General features: G+C 43.2%; 1 protein-coding gene and 1 pseudogene across 7 annotated transcripts in view; one reads left to right on the top strand and one right to left on the bottom strand.

The window, feature by feature from the left end:
- SWT1 (SWT1 RNA endoribonuclease homolog) overlaps positions 1-13817 on the top strand; it is a 1000634-nt gene that overhangs the window by 908456 nt on the left and 78361 nt on the right. For all 7 annotated transcript variants that reach the window (XM_078642786.1, XM_078642831.1, XM_078642776.1 and 4 more), the window contains one exon: positions 8308-8374. In XM_078642786.1, the coding sequence (XP_078498912.1) occupies positions 8308-8374 (67 nt within the window). The remainder of the gene's footprint in view (positions 1-8307; positions 8375-13817) is intronic.
- LOC144817739 (COX assembly mitochondrial protein 2 homolog pseudogene) lies at positions 8917-9185 on the bottom strand (annotated as a pseudogene).

The following is a 13817-nucleotide window of genomic DNA, read 5'->3' as shown; positions in this document are numbered from 1 at the left end:
ACCTCACCCCAACAGTTGTTGACATATTAGATAACCTCACTAGAGCTCAGTGTTTCTCTTAGCAAGATCCAAGTGCAGGGTAACAGCGGTTGGAAGCATGCCTTTAGCTTAATATCTTTCACTTTATCCATGTATGTGGGGCTAAGAAAATGCTGTCAGCGAAATGTTGCCATGTAATCAGCTGCTGAGGAATTTATTTATTTATTTATTTATTTATTTATTCAAAGTTTTATATAGCGCGAACAAGATCCTTACAGATATCAGAGCGCTTCACAAAGACAGGGTAGGGGCAGTAGAATGAGCAGAGGTAATTGGGGCAACGTAGTAGTCACAAACATAATAGGATAATAATAACATATATAAAACATATCAATATACAATCAGTTAGACAAATAATATAAGACGACCATTGATCCCCCTACAGAGGTGTTCAGGTGGAATGTCAGAATACCATCCATGAGGTGTCTCTTGGTTTCCTTTGAGTGTTGTGATGATATCCTTCTGTCTTTGTGGGCGATCTATAACCTCACCCCAGACTGAGGGCATTGTTCGTGATACTGGAAGACAATGGACTCACGCGGATTCTGACCAAATGTGCCTATAACAGTCCTGTAGTAGGGTTGCAGCAGCAGAAAGGTGGAGGATGCAAAGGCTACATCTGAAATGTTGGGATGAAGTGCTGTCATAATGTTATTTTGCTGTTAGCATTTGTATAGTGCCAGTAGTACGACCCTTGGTACTGTTTATATGGTGGTGCCTGATCATATATTGTTAAGGGTTTCCATCAATCAGATTCTGTATTGTCCTGTACTGATATGTTCTGGCTACTGTCTTCTGCTCCATCTCTGTTAGGTGACTCTATCATTTTCAAAGACAAGTGGGTGTATAGGTGTTTTGGTTTCAAGAGGATTGCCGGAGGCCATTTACCTGTTGCTTTTGCCTGCACATCCCTTACAACTATAAAATGCCCTTTCTACTGGTAAATAAAGATAGTCTAAACCTGGTATTACTGGCTAGGTGGCTTCTTTTAGGTAATTTGGCCCACCTCACTGCCAGGTTGTCAATGCATCCATTCTAGGGGAGGTGCCTTTCGCACCAACATGATTTTCAACCATGTAAAGATGCTTTAGTGACAGACTGCTTTATGAATACAGTCCTAGAAGATGACGTTAGCCAGGGACCCTGCTTTGTTTTGGAGGCTGTGCTACCTCAAGAGGATGCAGTTAGACAGTTAACTCAAGTCGCACTTACCTCCAGGGCCCTGCCTCTGACAGATAGCGGTACTCTCAAATAGAGAACAACGTGATTGCTGTTACTGTCTTAGTCAGCTCTCAAACATGGTTTTCTTTGGCAGAGTCCTACAGAGTTGAGGGACTAATGTAGAAACCCTCAGATTTTGGGATTTTTTTCATCATCGTTCCGATTTTAGAGTCTCCATCTTGATGCTTCAGGCATGTGGGTTTCAGTCTCAACGCCTCAGGTCACACTGACAATCCTGATACCAAAAAGGTCACTTTAGAAATCGAGAGAGCCTGCTTGGGAATGAATGTGACTCGTCTCTGTTGCAGAAAGTGGGACATTGAAAAGATACTTTCTAATAGCCAGTAATTGGGATACAAATTTAAACAGGAGGCGAGCAGCGGGAGCATTTTCAGCCATGTAAAAGTAAAAATGTAGAAGAATGTGCTAACAACCTGCAGACAATTGTTAGCCTGCTGCTAGGGGTGGAAATGTTTACTATTGGGCATCACCTGGATAAGAAGCCCAAGCCGATGTACCATTACAGCAGAAAAAGTATACTCCTATGGAGATGTTTGATGTGGGCAATGTATTGTCATTATTTGTGGTCACTGGAAGCCCAGACAACAGTTCTTTAGCTTATTCAAGGAGCGTTGGATCTTCAGGGGGAATTTGCTAATTCAAGACTAATAAAGGGCGAAGATGTGCTTTTTGCTGAAGTAGGTGGAGTTTCCATGAAGACACCCAGCCTCTCAGCGCAAACTAAAACCGTTTCTCATTCTAATTTGTGTGCTGGAGTTTGAGAGTAGACTCCATGCATACCTGTACCTGAAGGCAAACCCATTCTCAGCCATGCATAGACACAGTTAATGCTCTCGGCACAGTTAATGCTCCAAGCACTCAATAAATGTTCACACTAGCAGTATACAGTCTTGTACATCTCGATTGTTTATTTGAATTCAGCGAAGTGGAATCCTTTGTTTCTAGACCTTGTGTTCATTTGACCAATCATGCCGGTTAAAAATAGAACACAGAGTAGAAATATGTAAAATATGCATCATTTGACCTTTATAAAGAAAGGTATTTATTGTCCACACATCTCGAACAATACTCTCTTCATATTGTGAAACATTTGCTTGAGTGAATGAATACAGCGTTTTCTCTGCACGTTTTGAGCAAGAATGTAGCACTTGTCTTATGCAGCGCTATCGTAATCCAACCGTTTAAAAGAGTCTTATTGTGCTTGTTTCTGTCGACAATGCAGCCTTGCTTCCGCACAAGGAAGTGCACTGTGATGCGGTGAACACCAACCGTGCGCTAGACAGTATAGCTCTGGGCCCTAACGCAAACAAGGAATGTGGCCACCACCTCCCCTGCCCCGTAGACCCCCCCTCTCCCCTGCCCCGTAGACCCCCTCCCCTGCCCCGTAGACAGTCAACCCCCCTCCCCTGCCCCGTAGAAATCCCCCCCCCCCTCCCCCCGCCCTGTAGACCCCCGCCCCCTTCCTGCCGTTGGACACTGAAAGATAACGGGAATTGTGGTGCAGTGGGCCCGTGCTGCACAGAGGAGGCTCTGGCGTATCATCGTACCGCACCTCCTGGCAACTCTGTTGCCCCCTAGGCGTGATTTAAAGACCTGCAATGGGGAAAAAAAACAATCCCTCCAATATTTAGGTCCAAGGTCTCACATCAGAAATTTCCGCCCAATCTTGAAGAACTGGGAAAGTCGGTGCTGGCTTTTATTTTATTGTCGTGTACTTTGAACAAGTGCTGGCTTAACATTGCTGTAGTTTATTTAACCTTTCATACAGACTCTATAGTATTTCCAACAGCACTGTGCACCAAGATGTACCAGTGACCATATTTCAATGGCACACCTTAAGGCAGAACTCTGTACACACGTACTCCAACCACACGAACACACTTCCCAGTGTGTTCGTGTGGTTGGAGTGTATGCCATTTATTGCAGTATTATCCTTGTTTCTGTGTTTGGTTCTCTTTTGTAACATGCACACGCCACTTTTCTCTTGTAACACACTGTTTGCTACCTTTCACATTTTGTTTGCTTTTGATACTTGCACAAGTGCCACCATTGCCTACGTAACGTTTGTTCTTGTGCCTCTGTGTCTAGCATATTTTGCAGTATATTACCTCTAAATGTACTTTGTTTTTCTCTTGTAACCTGCACACTTGTCACTCTTTCCTCATGTATTGCACTGTTTGCTACCTCATGTATTGTTTGCTCACAATTGTCACTTTTACCTCATGTAACTTATCGTCTGCTTTTGTAATTTGTTCATTTGTAATTTTTCTGTTCCTATTATGAAGCGCTCTGACGCCTTCGGGTAAAGTCCGTGCTATATAAAAACGCATAAAAAAAAAAAAAAACATACATCCGACACAAAACGAGCATGTTATGAATTGGCTATTAAAGCATCTAATAGTAACATTCTGTCCGACATCTTCGGTTTTATTGAGCAGGTTGTGTAATGAAAGCCGTGGTAAAAGTACGTGATGACTGCTGTGCAAAGCCCTACTGCAGTCTGATTCACAAAATCACTGGGTTTGCAACCGCAATTTTTTATTTGTATGTATATTAAACCCATTTTGTAAGTACACCTTTTCGACTCGCAAAGTGGATTTTGTGATCCCACCCGAATCGCACTTAGGAGGGGGTGTGAAATGGGTATTCACTAATTGCATGCCGCAATGACATGTATCAATGGTTTGCGACTAAAGTTGTGGTCGCAAACCACTGATCAGTTAGAGACACCTCAGAGGAGCTGGTAACTGATTCACAAATCCATACAAACACAAGAATGGTGGTAGGCCACCATCTCTGTTGGTAACCAATCACAGGGGCCAACAAAGGCAAGCTGCCTAATTTATGTTAGTTAGGCAAGTAGTTTTGTGATCACATGCGACTGGACAGATCATAGTACATATGTCACATTACAAAATTAGAGTGGTCGCAAAAAGTAGGTGCCCATTTGTAAGAAAGTGGCTCTATATATACTGGACCAAAGTACGGTACAGTGTGTATGAAGCCCCCAATCTCCAGAGTTATAACAGAGGTTAAAGTCAGGTATGGCCTTACCCTCTAAAGTGGTAGCTTGGTCGAGCAGTAAGGCAGTACCAGAGGACAGTGTAAAGCATTTGTTGTACACAGTCAGAAAAAGAACTGAACTCTAGGCCAATTGTTTTTATATCAAAAGATACAGTTGTTGTATTTTTAGAACCAACAGGTATCAAAATATACTTTTCTCAATATGAGTGACTTTAGGTAAATGCTTTGCAGAAAGGCAATTGACTTTGTAAGTACAATAGCTACAGTGGTTGCAATAGGCAACAAAATTCTAAACACAATTTAGCATTGATCGCAATGGGTTTTTCTACATAAATGCAGTTGATTACTTTAAGGATGACTTTTCTAACCCTAGGGTTGGATCCTGGATTCAGTCCTGGGACCTAAGCTGTAAACAGTTAAGTAAAAGCGTATTGATTACAGTTGTGATTTTTAAAGAATATAAATGTATTTTCAAAGTTGACACTTAGAAACTTTTCAGAGAAAAACAGACAATGGTTTCCTATGGAAGAAAGTTCAAGTTACTGGTAAGTACAGTTAGGATTACTTTTGCAATTCAGTACTGGGCCAGAAGGTACAGTACTGGCTTCTCTCCTGATCACAGGTGAGTATTTCGAAATTCGTTATTCAGCTGATTTTAGATAAATATTTTAAAGTTTCAAAGCTCCACACTTTAAAGAAATTTCAGTGAAAACCAGTCAATGTTAGCCTATGGAAGGAAAGTGAGTTATCGGCTTTCAGGTGAGTACTCGACTGGAGGAGTTAAGGTTCTGGGCATAGACTCAGGGGTCTCCCAGGGTCGGAAAGGTACAGTTGTTACACCCTCAGCGGCACGGGGCAGCCGGGTGCAGAGAGAGTAGTCCCAATGCAATCCAATAGAGGGGAAGGGGCCTTTGGTTGGTGGCTGCAAGCAAGCAGGCCACGCGGCTTTGGGAGCTGTCCTCCTGGTCACTTACTCAGGGCAAGTGGGAAGTAGTGTAGGGTAGAAGTTGAACTTCCAGCGTCACTCGGGCAGCTGGGTGCAGGGTGCTTTTGAGCCGTCGGGTGCCCAATGTTATCCAATGGGAAAGTTAAAAAGTGAACAAAGGCTGCAGGCTCGAGGACGGAGATTCTTCAGGTGCGACCACCACTTCGAGAGGCAAGTTGGGATCTTGGAGAAGAGGTAGGTACCCCATAGGAGGGCACAGGGGGCCGTGGGGTGCCGGGTGCAGGGGTGTCTTTTGGCTTTGGGAAATCTTGCCCTCAGCTGGTCGCAGTTGGAGGGGTCCCTGGTTCTGAGGCTGCAGGCGTCGTCGGGGTTGTCAAGGAGGGTCTTTGGGCACTGGACTAGGGGTCCCAGTCGCCAGGGGGTGTCCTCGTGGTCTTGGATCACTCAGGCGCAGGCCGGCTGTGGCAGGTGCAGAGTGGGCTGGATTCGCGGCTCCTGGCTGGCACCAGGGGTATTGCTGGTGAAGCAGAGCCTCTGCTCATGGGAGTCCCAGTCTTTTAGTGGGTCAAGGCAGGCAGGTCCTCCGGGTTTTCCAATGTTGCTGTCCGCTGGAGTCACCGGGATTTAGCAGGAACAGGTTCCAGGATCGAGAGGCCGGTAGGGCTGGGGCCAAGTCAATTGGTGTCGTCATGTTGTTAGCAGCTGCACGGCGGGTCTTTGTCTTCTTGATCTTCTTTCTTGTTTTCGTTTCTGGATCTGAGGAAGGAAGGTTCAGGGTGCCCCTAAATACTACATTTTGGGGTGTTACAGGTAGGGCAAGGGCGGGGACCAATAGGTCCCTGTCCTGGGGTGGGTACAACCCCTAGTCTGCTCCTTTCCTGTGGGAGGGGGGCAGGAGCCTAGCTGTGATTGGGCAGGGCGCCCCATCTTCAAGATGGCCGGAACCCGGGGTCGTGCTTCACCTCGCCTCTCCCACCTGAGGGGAGGGGTTGGCACAGGCTGGCACACCCCCCCTTCCTGACGTAGGGTTTTCTTGCCAGTCTTCCCACCAGAGTGGGGGGTCAGAACTGGTGGAGGACAGTTGCTGAGTACAGCAAGTGCTATGGAGAAGCTTACAAAGGCGGCATGCCTTTGGAGCTTCCCCCTGCTCATCCTGGAGGAGGAGACCTAGCACCTCACCCAGGATGTGCATTGTTGCAGGCCCAGGAGAGCGGGGGGCTCTCCACCCAGGGGTCCAGCAACATTTCTGCTGTGTGGCAGCCGAGGCAGCCTAGACAAGACGTGGATTGTAGGTTAGGTTTCAGGGGGCATCTCTAAGATGCCCTCTGGTGCATTTTACATTAAATCCCACACTGGCATCAGTGCGGGTTTCATGTGCTGAGAAGTTTGATATCAAGCTTCTCAGTCTTCAGTGAAGCCATCATGGTGCTGTGGAGTTCGTAATGACGACCTCCCAGCACCATATACTCTTAATGGCAGCACTGAACTTACAGTGCCCAGGAATGGCCCTGGGTACTGTAGGGGCACAGGGCTCATGCACCTGTGCCCACACCATTGGCATAGGGCACCCAACTAGAGGGGTGACTGATGGATGCCAGGGCAGTGAGCTTGTGGTCATGGCACACAGGGATGTGTGCCATGTCGACTCCCTGTTTAGGTCTGTACTTCGACACTCAGCCTGCAAAGGCAGTGTATGGGTGTCAGGGCACAGGGCCTCTAAGGGTAGCACAATAAGTGCTGCAGCCCTTAGGGGTCTTCTCTGGTCACCATGCCCTGGGTACCTAGGGTACCAATTACTAGGGGCTTACAGGTGGCCAGAGATGCCAATTGGGTTTTAGTTTCAACACAGTTTTAGGGAAGGAACACAGGCCCTGGGTACCTGGTTGGCAGGAGCCCAGGGCACACTCAGGCAAAGTACATCAGCAATTCAGCAAAAAGTGGGGGCATACCCATGCAAGAAAGATGGCACTTTCTCACACCATTTGTGACCACTTTTTAGGACCAGCCTTTTGCTATGCATCCCAGAGTTGCTTGATCCTTTCCTTCAGGTTAAGAATATGTGTAAACCCCCGGGCTATTTTGTACACAGTACCTTACTGCATAGTTACCTTCGTAGCCATATTTTGTACCCAGAAGCTGCAATCATTGTTTGTTTTGCTGATCATTATTTTAACTGTCTGACTTTTACCACAAGTAAATTAAGTTTAGATTTTACGGAACGTTGACTTTGTGTGATACTGCCAGTTGAAGTGCTACAACAGTTGGAAATTAGTCCTATGATGTAAAATGTGTAAAGTTTGACTAGGAGTTTACTAAATCAGGCTTACCAAGATCCCTTGTAATGCTGATTAAAACCTAGGTCGATGGCATCATTTGAATAAGTGATTTTGCTGGTAATTCCCTTTTCCATAGACCTTTTGTTTGATTCACCTTTGTTTTGGTACGGCTGGTGGTTGTTGGCCTCTTGTCTTATGTGTCCCTTCTTCAAATGAGTAAACATGTTTTGCTATTTCCAGCCTAGGAAGTCGACCTTGATCTTTTTGAACAAGCAACAAATTGCATGAACGGCATTATCACTTTGTATAGTAAAATGTTACAAAAATGGGTAACCTATCACTCTGGCTCTTGTGAACTGAAAGCCTAAATCCTCTTAGACACTTTTTCTGCTCTAGCGAGTTGTGGGCGGGGCTATTCAAGAGTCATTATCATCTCGCACCACTTATTTAAAGTATTTGAAACCAGTTTGTCCTTCTTGGGCCGGCTTTAGGTCATTTGAATCTCATCATCATAAATCACCTTTCATTTGTTTACTTTCATTGGCGGTCTGACCTTAAAGATAAAGGACTTTGCGGATCTGGTAGCTGAATTTGTTCCATTTGTGTCATATTTTCCCCTTTCCAAACTGGGATCTAACTAATCAGGCGAAGTATTTTTTTGTTTACCTCAAACGGATGGCTCTTTAACTTTCTTTACTAGGTAATCCTTCTGACTGCACTTGAGTCCACTGTCTTTATTCTATCCCTGCCACAAATATGTTTATGTATTTTATCTTTCAGAATTATGCTGCCAAACAGTACTTCCGAAGATGTCATGCCTCTGTACGGTATTTTACTCAACAATGAGGTACGCATATCTTAAAAACTAGAAAATGAAATGGTTGTTTTTATCAAGCGTTAATCTTTTGTATATCAGTGGCAAATTTGCAGAAGGCATACAATTATCGGTTCATGTTTAGTTATACTGCACATTCAGTGAATAACAATTCTGTGTACATTGTAAGGTTTGAAGATGCAAAATGCTATATATCTTAAGTAGACTAGCTATACATAGGGAAGAAACACAATATGAAAAGTTGTATAGCTCAGTCGGTCATAAAATTGACATGAAGAACTAAGAACAGGTCATCCTATGGATAGTTCTATCATCCCATATGCAGTTAGTTATACATGAAGGATATACATTCCACATAGATTAGGTATCTTTATGAAAGTCTTTATTATTATTAACTTCACTTGTCAAAGATTTTTTTCCCTATTTTTAGTATATTTCTCAAAATTATATACATTAGAAAAAAGTTCATAAAACACAGAACAATAGGAACCGAGACAATTGATGGAGGCAATGGCAGTAGAAAGACTACGCGCGTTTCGGCGTTATCGCCTTCATCAGGTCACCGTCATATTGCACTCATCTGTTTGGCACCGTCGCATCTGTCTGGCAAATTCATTGCAATGGCCAAAATATTTCAAAAAGTTATGCTCTTAGTGGCACTGCTTCAGTTGGCTGATGAGTATGTTGCACTCTTCGGTATGCAGATGCGGAGACAGGTCTGGATGCATGGCAACCTGTAGATACTTGTTAGGAGGGTCAGTTTAACAGTCTCCACAGTCTGGGGCAAACTAGCAGCTTCAGAGGCACGAGCGACGGATCGAAAGCCACCGGACCGTACCTTCTTCACCAGGCTATATATATTCTTATACAACCGTTTGTGCATCGAGGTGAAACTTGACTGCTCAAAAAGTATCCCCTGGATGGGATTCTTACAATCAGTAGCTGTGGAATTCTGGAAGTTGGTCTGATTTTTCCCAGCTATAAACATGGCTTACTGGGTAGGAAAATCATTATCCTGCATTGAATGTTTTATAGATCCACATGTTTCTGTTATTGTCTGTTGACAGGCTAATAATCCTTAGTAGTAAATATTAAATAGCAGTGACAGTTCTCACTCTGCTCAATCTTACAGCACAACCTGTGTAGTTCATTGTATGAAAATAACTCTTGCAGTGAGGTGGAGAGACCTTGAGGTCCTCTCTACACTGAGGCTTCCATGGTTCGTATTTTCTACCGCCTGTCAGTGAAAAGAGGGAATCCTCCGGAGCTTTGCTCTCAAAAACTGTCTCAAACGATTAAACCTTTTAAAGTTGTGTTTTTATTTCCTGTGATATCCTCTCTGCGTCCTTTTCCAGAAGAGGGATAACATTTGTTTTTTCATATTTGTGGAAGGCTGGATCCACGATCTAACAGCAACCATTGCCGTGGCTGAAACACCTTCTAAATCTATTAAATCTTGTGCATGCCCTGCAAAACTTGTTGGGCTAAAAAACATAAATGCAGAAGACCCATTCCTCCAGCGTATATTTTGCGTACAGTCTGACCACCAGCCTCTGAAATACAACATATGTAAGACTTTTTCATCATAGGTCATTGAAGTCAGTGACAGGGGGTTGGTATTTTCGTTAAAAATTGCTTCAGGCAGGGAGTCATTAAGCAGTGAGTGGAGTAATTGTGCCACATGAAGAAGTACATGGAAACCGGCTCAGTCGATAAGAAATGGGCTACATCTCTGCTGTTGGACAAACGCTTGAGCCAGTGGAAACCTCTGTACGACTGCTCCTAAGCTGTAGAATTCGGGAATGCCCATGTCATCAAAGATACTCTCTTTAAAGACTGTTGAAATCTTCACCACTGATGATCGCATTTACCACCTATACAGTAAGGTAACTGTCCACTGCTCCTTGGCCCGTGGACATTAAAAAAGATCTAAAATTTCGGTTGGATATAACCCAAGACTTAGGAAAGTTGGGCCAGTTGTGTGTCTCAGTTGACATCTCTTGAGAGGGTCAATCTATATAAGAAACGCATTAACATGTTGGACAGCTGCTTACATAACCTTCCGTCACAATATATTGGAAGCCTTCTTTAAGAAAAAGTTTGAGCGCATTACACGAGTGGGAATGATCATAACCGCCACTGTTGTTGGCATACCTCTAATTGACATTTGTAAATCTGCAAAGTGAAAGCAAAGCCTGTCAGAGGGTCAGGGGAACTAGCAGCCACAGAATTCACCCTCTGTGGGCTTTTAACTGTAGCTATAGCCCTCAAAGGGAGCATTCTGATTGACTGTCTATTTCCTAACATTCGACACTGGTTGCTAATGATACTTAACATAGATGTCAATGTATTCTTCATTAAGGGAATCACAGGACATATGTCTAAAGAATAAAACAAATCATTGTCTGCTTTATGGTTTACTTAGGCTGGAAGTGTACCTACCAATTGCATACATTTGGAGAGTGAAGAAGCCAGTGTATTTAATTGTATTCCAGCATGCCCTGGTTTATTTAATCAAATCATGTTGGATTCAGCCATGTCATCATCATCAAGGAAACTTTATTTCGTTAGTAAAAAAAAAAAAAAAATCAACGTATGCAAAACAACACATATCAAAATAACACAGTTTAAAACCGTCTTTGTGCTCGGTGCATTTACAATAAACTTCGTAGCGCCTTGTAGCGAGTAACTCACTGCAATGATCTAAAACATGTAAACAATTACCTACAAAGAAACAGCCGCAGATAAAATGCACACAACGATTAAAAGAACAATTATATAAAAGAAATCCTCAATATTCATCGACCTCAATATATCACTAATGTGCCATCCATGAGTTTAAAGTACATCGTACATTGGAAAGAGTACCACCTGGAAGTCAGAAAAGAAGAACTTGAGTTCAAATCAGTTATTGTATAAATACGTTTGTCTAATAAAATCTGCTGCAGAATAAAATTAAATGATCAGTCATATACAGGCTTTTATAGTTCAGCACTAATGGGACATAGTCCTTAAACATTTAAATCATAGGTTTAATAAATAGCGATTTACTGGAAAAACAATTAGGCAATAGGTGTCAGTCATGTGCAACCAAGTAGCATGTAACTTTTGGGTTCAAGCGTGCTGGGTGTATCCACCTTCTGCTGGGATAACAGTAGCAGAAGAACAAAACATGTTCCTCTGTCAGTCATGTGATTTCACGTAACATTTTGTGAATCTGGACTTTTAAAGAAATATTTTTATTCATTTTATTAATACACAATATGCACAACAAGAACAGTGCAGTAGTGTGTAGACATATGATGTCTCGACAGTAGTGAGATTGGCAATACAAAATTTGATAGGAGGAGAGGGAGGGGGCCAGGAAATAGGAGGCGCAGACCAACACCAGGCAGACTCATCCACTCCAGTGTCACAATAGAAGTACTGTGCAGAGGGAAACCGTCCATACCCTCGAGCAGACCCACCAATAGTGGAGAAAGCAGGGTAGTTTGGGGTGAAGGGGGTGGGTGTCATCCGGTCATCCAGCCTGATCTCGCTCCCGAATAATAAAGACGGATCAGCCCTGCCTGCCTGCGGTGTATCAGAGTCTGAGTCTGTGTCGTCATTCAGGCCCATGGCCTGATTGTTCAGTCTGGTCAACGTATTCCCCTAAATCTCAAGGTCGTGTTCTGCATTTTCAGCTGTACAAACCTTCCGAAGTCTAAATTCTTCTGCTGCTTCCCATTCCAGGAAGTCAGCAGGCAGGTTAGATACAGTCGGAGGGGCCGGCCCAGCCCAATGTATGGCTATGCGCTTCTATCCAGCACTAGCCCCAACTGTGCAAATCTATATTGCATCTTTTTACCCTCCTGGAGGAGAGGCAGCAGTCCTAGCAGGCAATGTTGGGCTGTTAGCTCTACAATCACCTTCGTCGCTCTATGCATCTCCTGTATCATCTTCCCCACAAAATTCCTGTATCTTCATAAAATCCCATGCCAAATGTCCAAAACCCGCCAGTACTGCCTCACATTGAGTGCAGCCTGCCGGGTGCATCGGATATATCTGATATAGGCACTCTGGTGTCATATAAGCCCTATGTATATAATAAAAATGCACTAATGTGAATTGGGCATAGCTGACCATGTCTCGGACCTGTTCCAAGACCCTGTTCCATTTACCGCCTGTGAGGGGAGTCTCAAACTCCTCTTCCGTGAATCTGTACTTTATATAGTGTACTACGCTCAGGGAACCAGGTGTTTGCTTACTATAGCTTTTTAAATAAATACCAAATGCATTAATTGAATCCCTGCATATTTCTTTCCTAGTCAGTGATTAAGGCATTTTCCTTTTCTAGACACCTACATGTTGATGATGTAGGCAAGTGAATTATGATGGCTATCTATACTTAGAAATTCAGATAGACTTTGGGGAAGCAATAGCTGATAAAACCTGGAGTTTATGTTATTAACAAATTAGATATGTCTCTTTAAAATATAAGGTTGACCTTGGTCGCATAAGTTTCATTACCAGATTTATGCTCTTGTGCATCTACACAGCTTAGACCCACAGATTTCTGCAGGGTGTGAGAGAACTGCTGAGGCAACCTCAGGATTGAACATCCGGGCAGGGCTTGCTTTTCCTAGTGTTAGTTCCTGTTGAGAGAATGTCTTGATGCACAGAATAGTATAACTGGTGCAGCTCCTAAAGCCTTAGGAAGAAGGGTTAGTATTTCATTATCGATAACAAAGCGTAGAATTATGTTTAACTGGTTTAAAGGCGCTGGATAACTTGTGGAGTTTTCTTTAAAAGACCATACATCTTTATAACCTATTTTAACCTATTAAAAGCTTATGAATGGCATATTACCAAGGGTCATGTAGGGAGCTTTCAGGTTTTAGTGTCTGCAGTTTGGAACAGTTCAATCTATTTCAGAGTGTGAATTAATGCTACAGTATCAAAGGATTGACCATCTCATCTTGTGATTTTAAATTAATTGTGATCATGCAATAATTAGAACTGCTTAGAACTATTTCTATATGTGAAGATTGTATATATCTCAGAAATACATCATTAGATTTTGTTTGTAATATTTCATATATGCAGGAAAGTGGGTTATTGGGAACAACGGGAGTCCTTCACAAGTAATAAGTCTGCAACTTTCTGTCTGCTAGGAATCAAGTACCCCTTTGCAGCACTTAACGTTTCTACATCGCTACCCTGAACAAGTTCAAGGCCTACTCTGGGGAGGTGGTGTGGGCTAGTATCCCAGTCTTCGCAAATGCAGCAATCAACACCCAATGAATCGCTACCCACTCAATGCTTCTTCTTTAATAAACGTAACATACTTTATTATGCACACAGTAATACTATGCAATAATTTTCGAATATATACTGTACATAATGGCAGGTAGAAATACCTATGGGGACATCCTCCTAACAGTTTACACCCTTGGTGAGCCTGATCCGTATAACC

Source organism: Lissotriton helveticus, chromosome 1_1 (genome assembly GCF_964261635.1).
Source record: "Lissotriton helveticus chromosome 1_1, aLisHel1.1, whole genome shotgun sequence".
In the NCBI taxonomy this organism is placed as follows: domain Eukaryota; kingdom Metazoa; phylum Chordata; class Amphibia; order Caudata; family Salamandridae; genus Lissotriton; species Lissotriton helveticus.
Note: the sequence above shows the minus strand (reverse complement) of the source record. Positions and strands in the feature narration are given on the sequence as shown.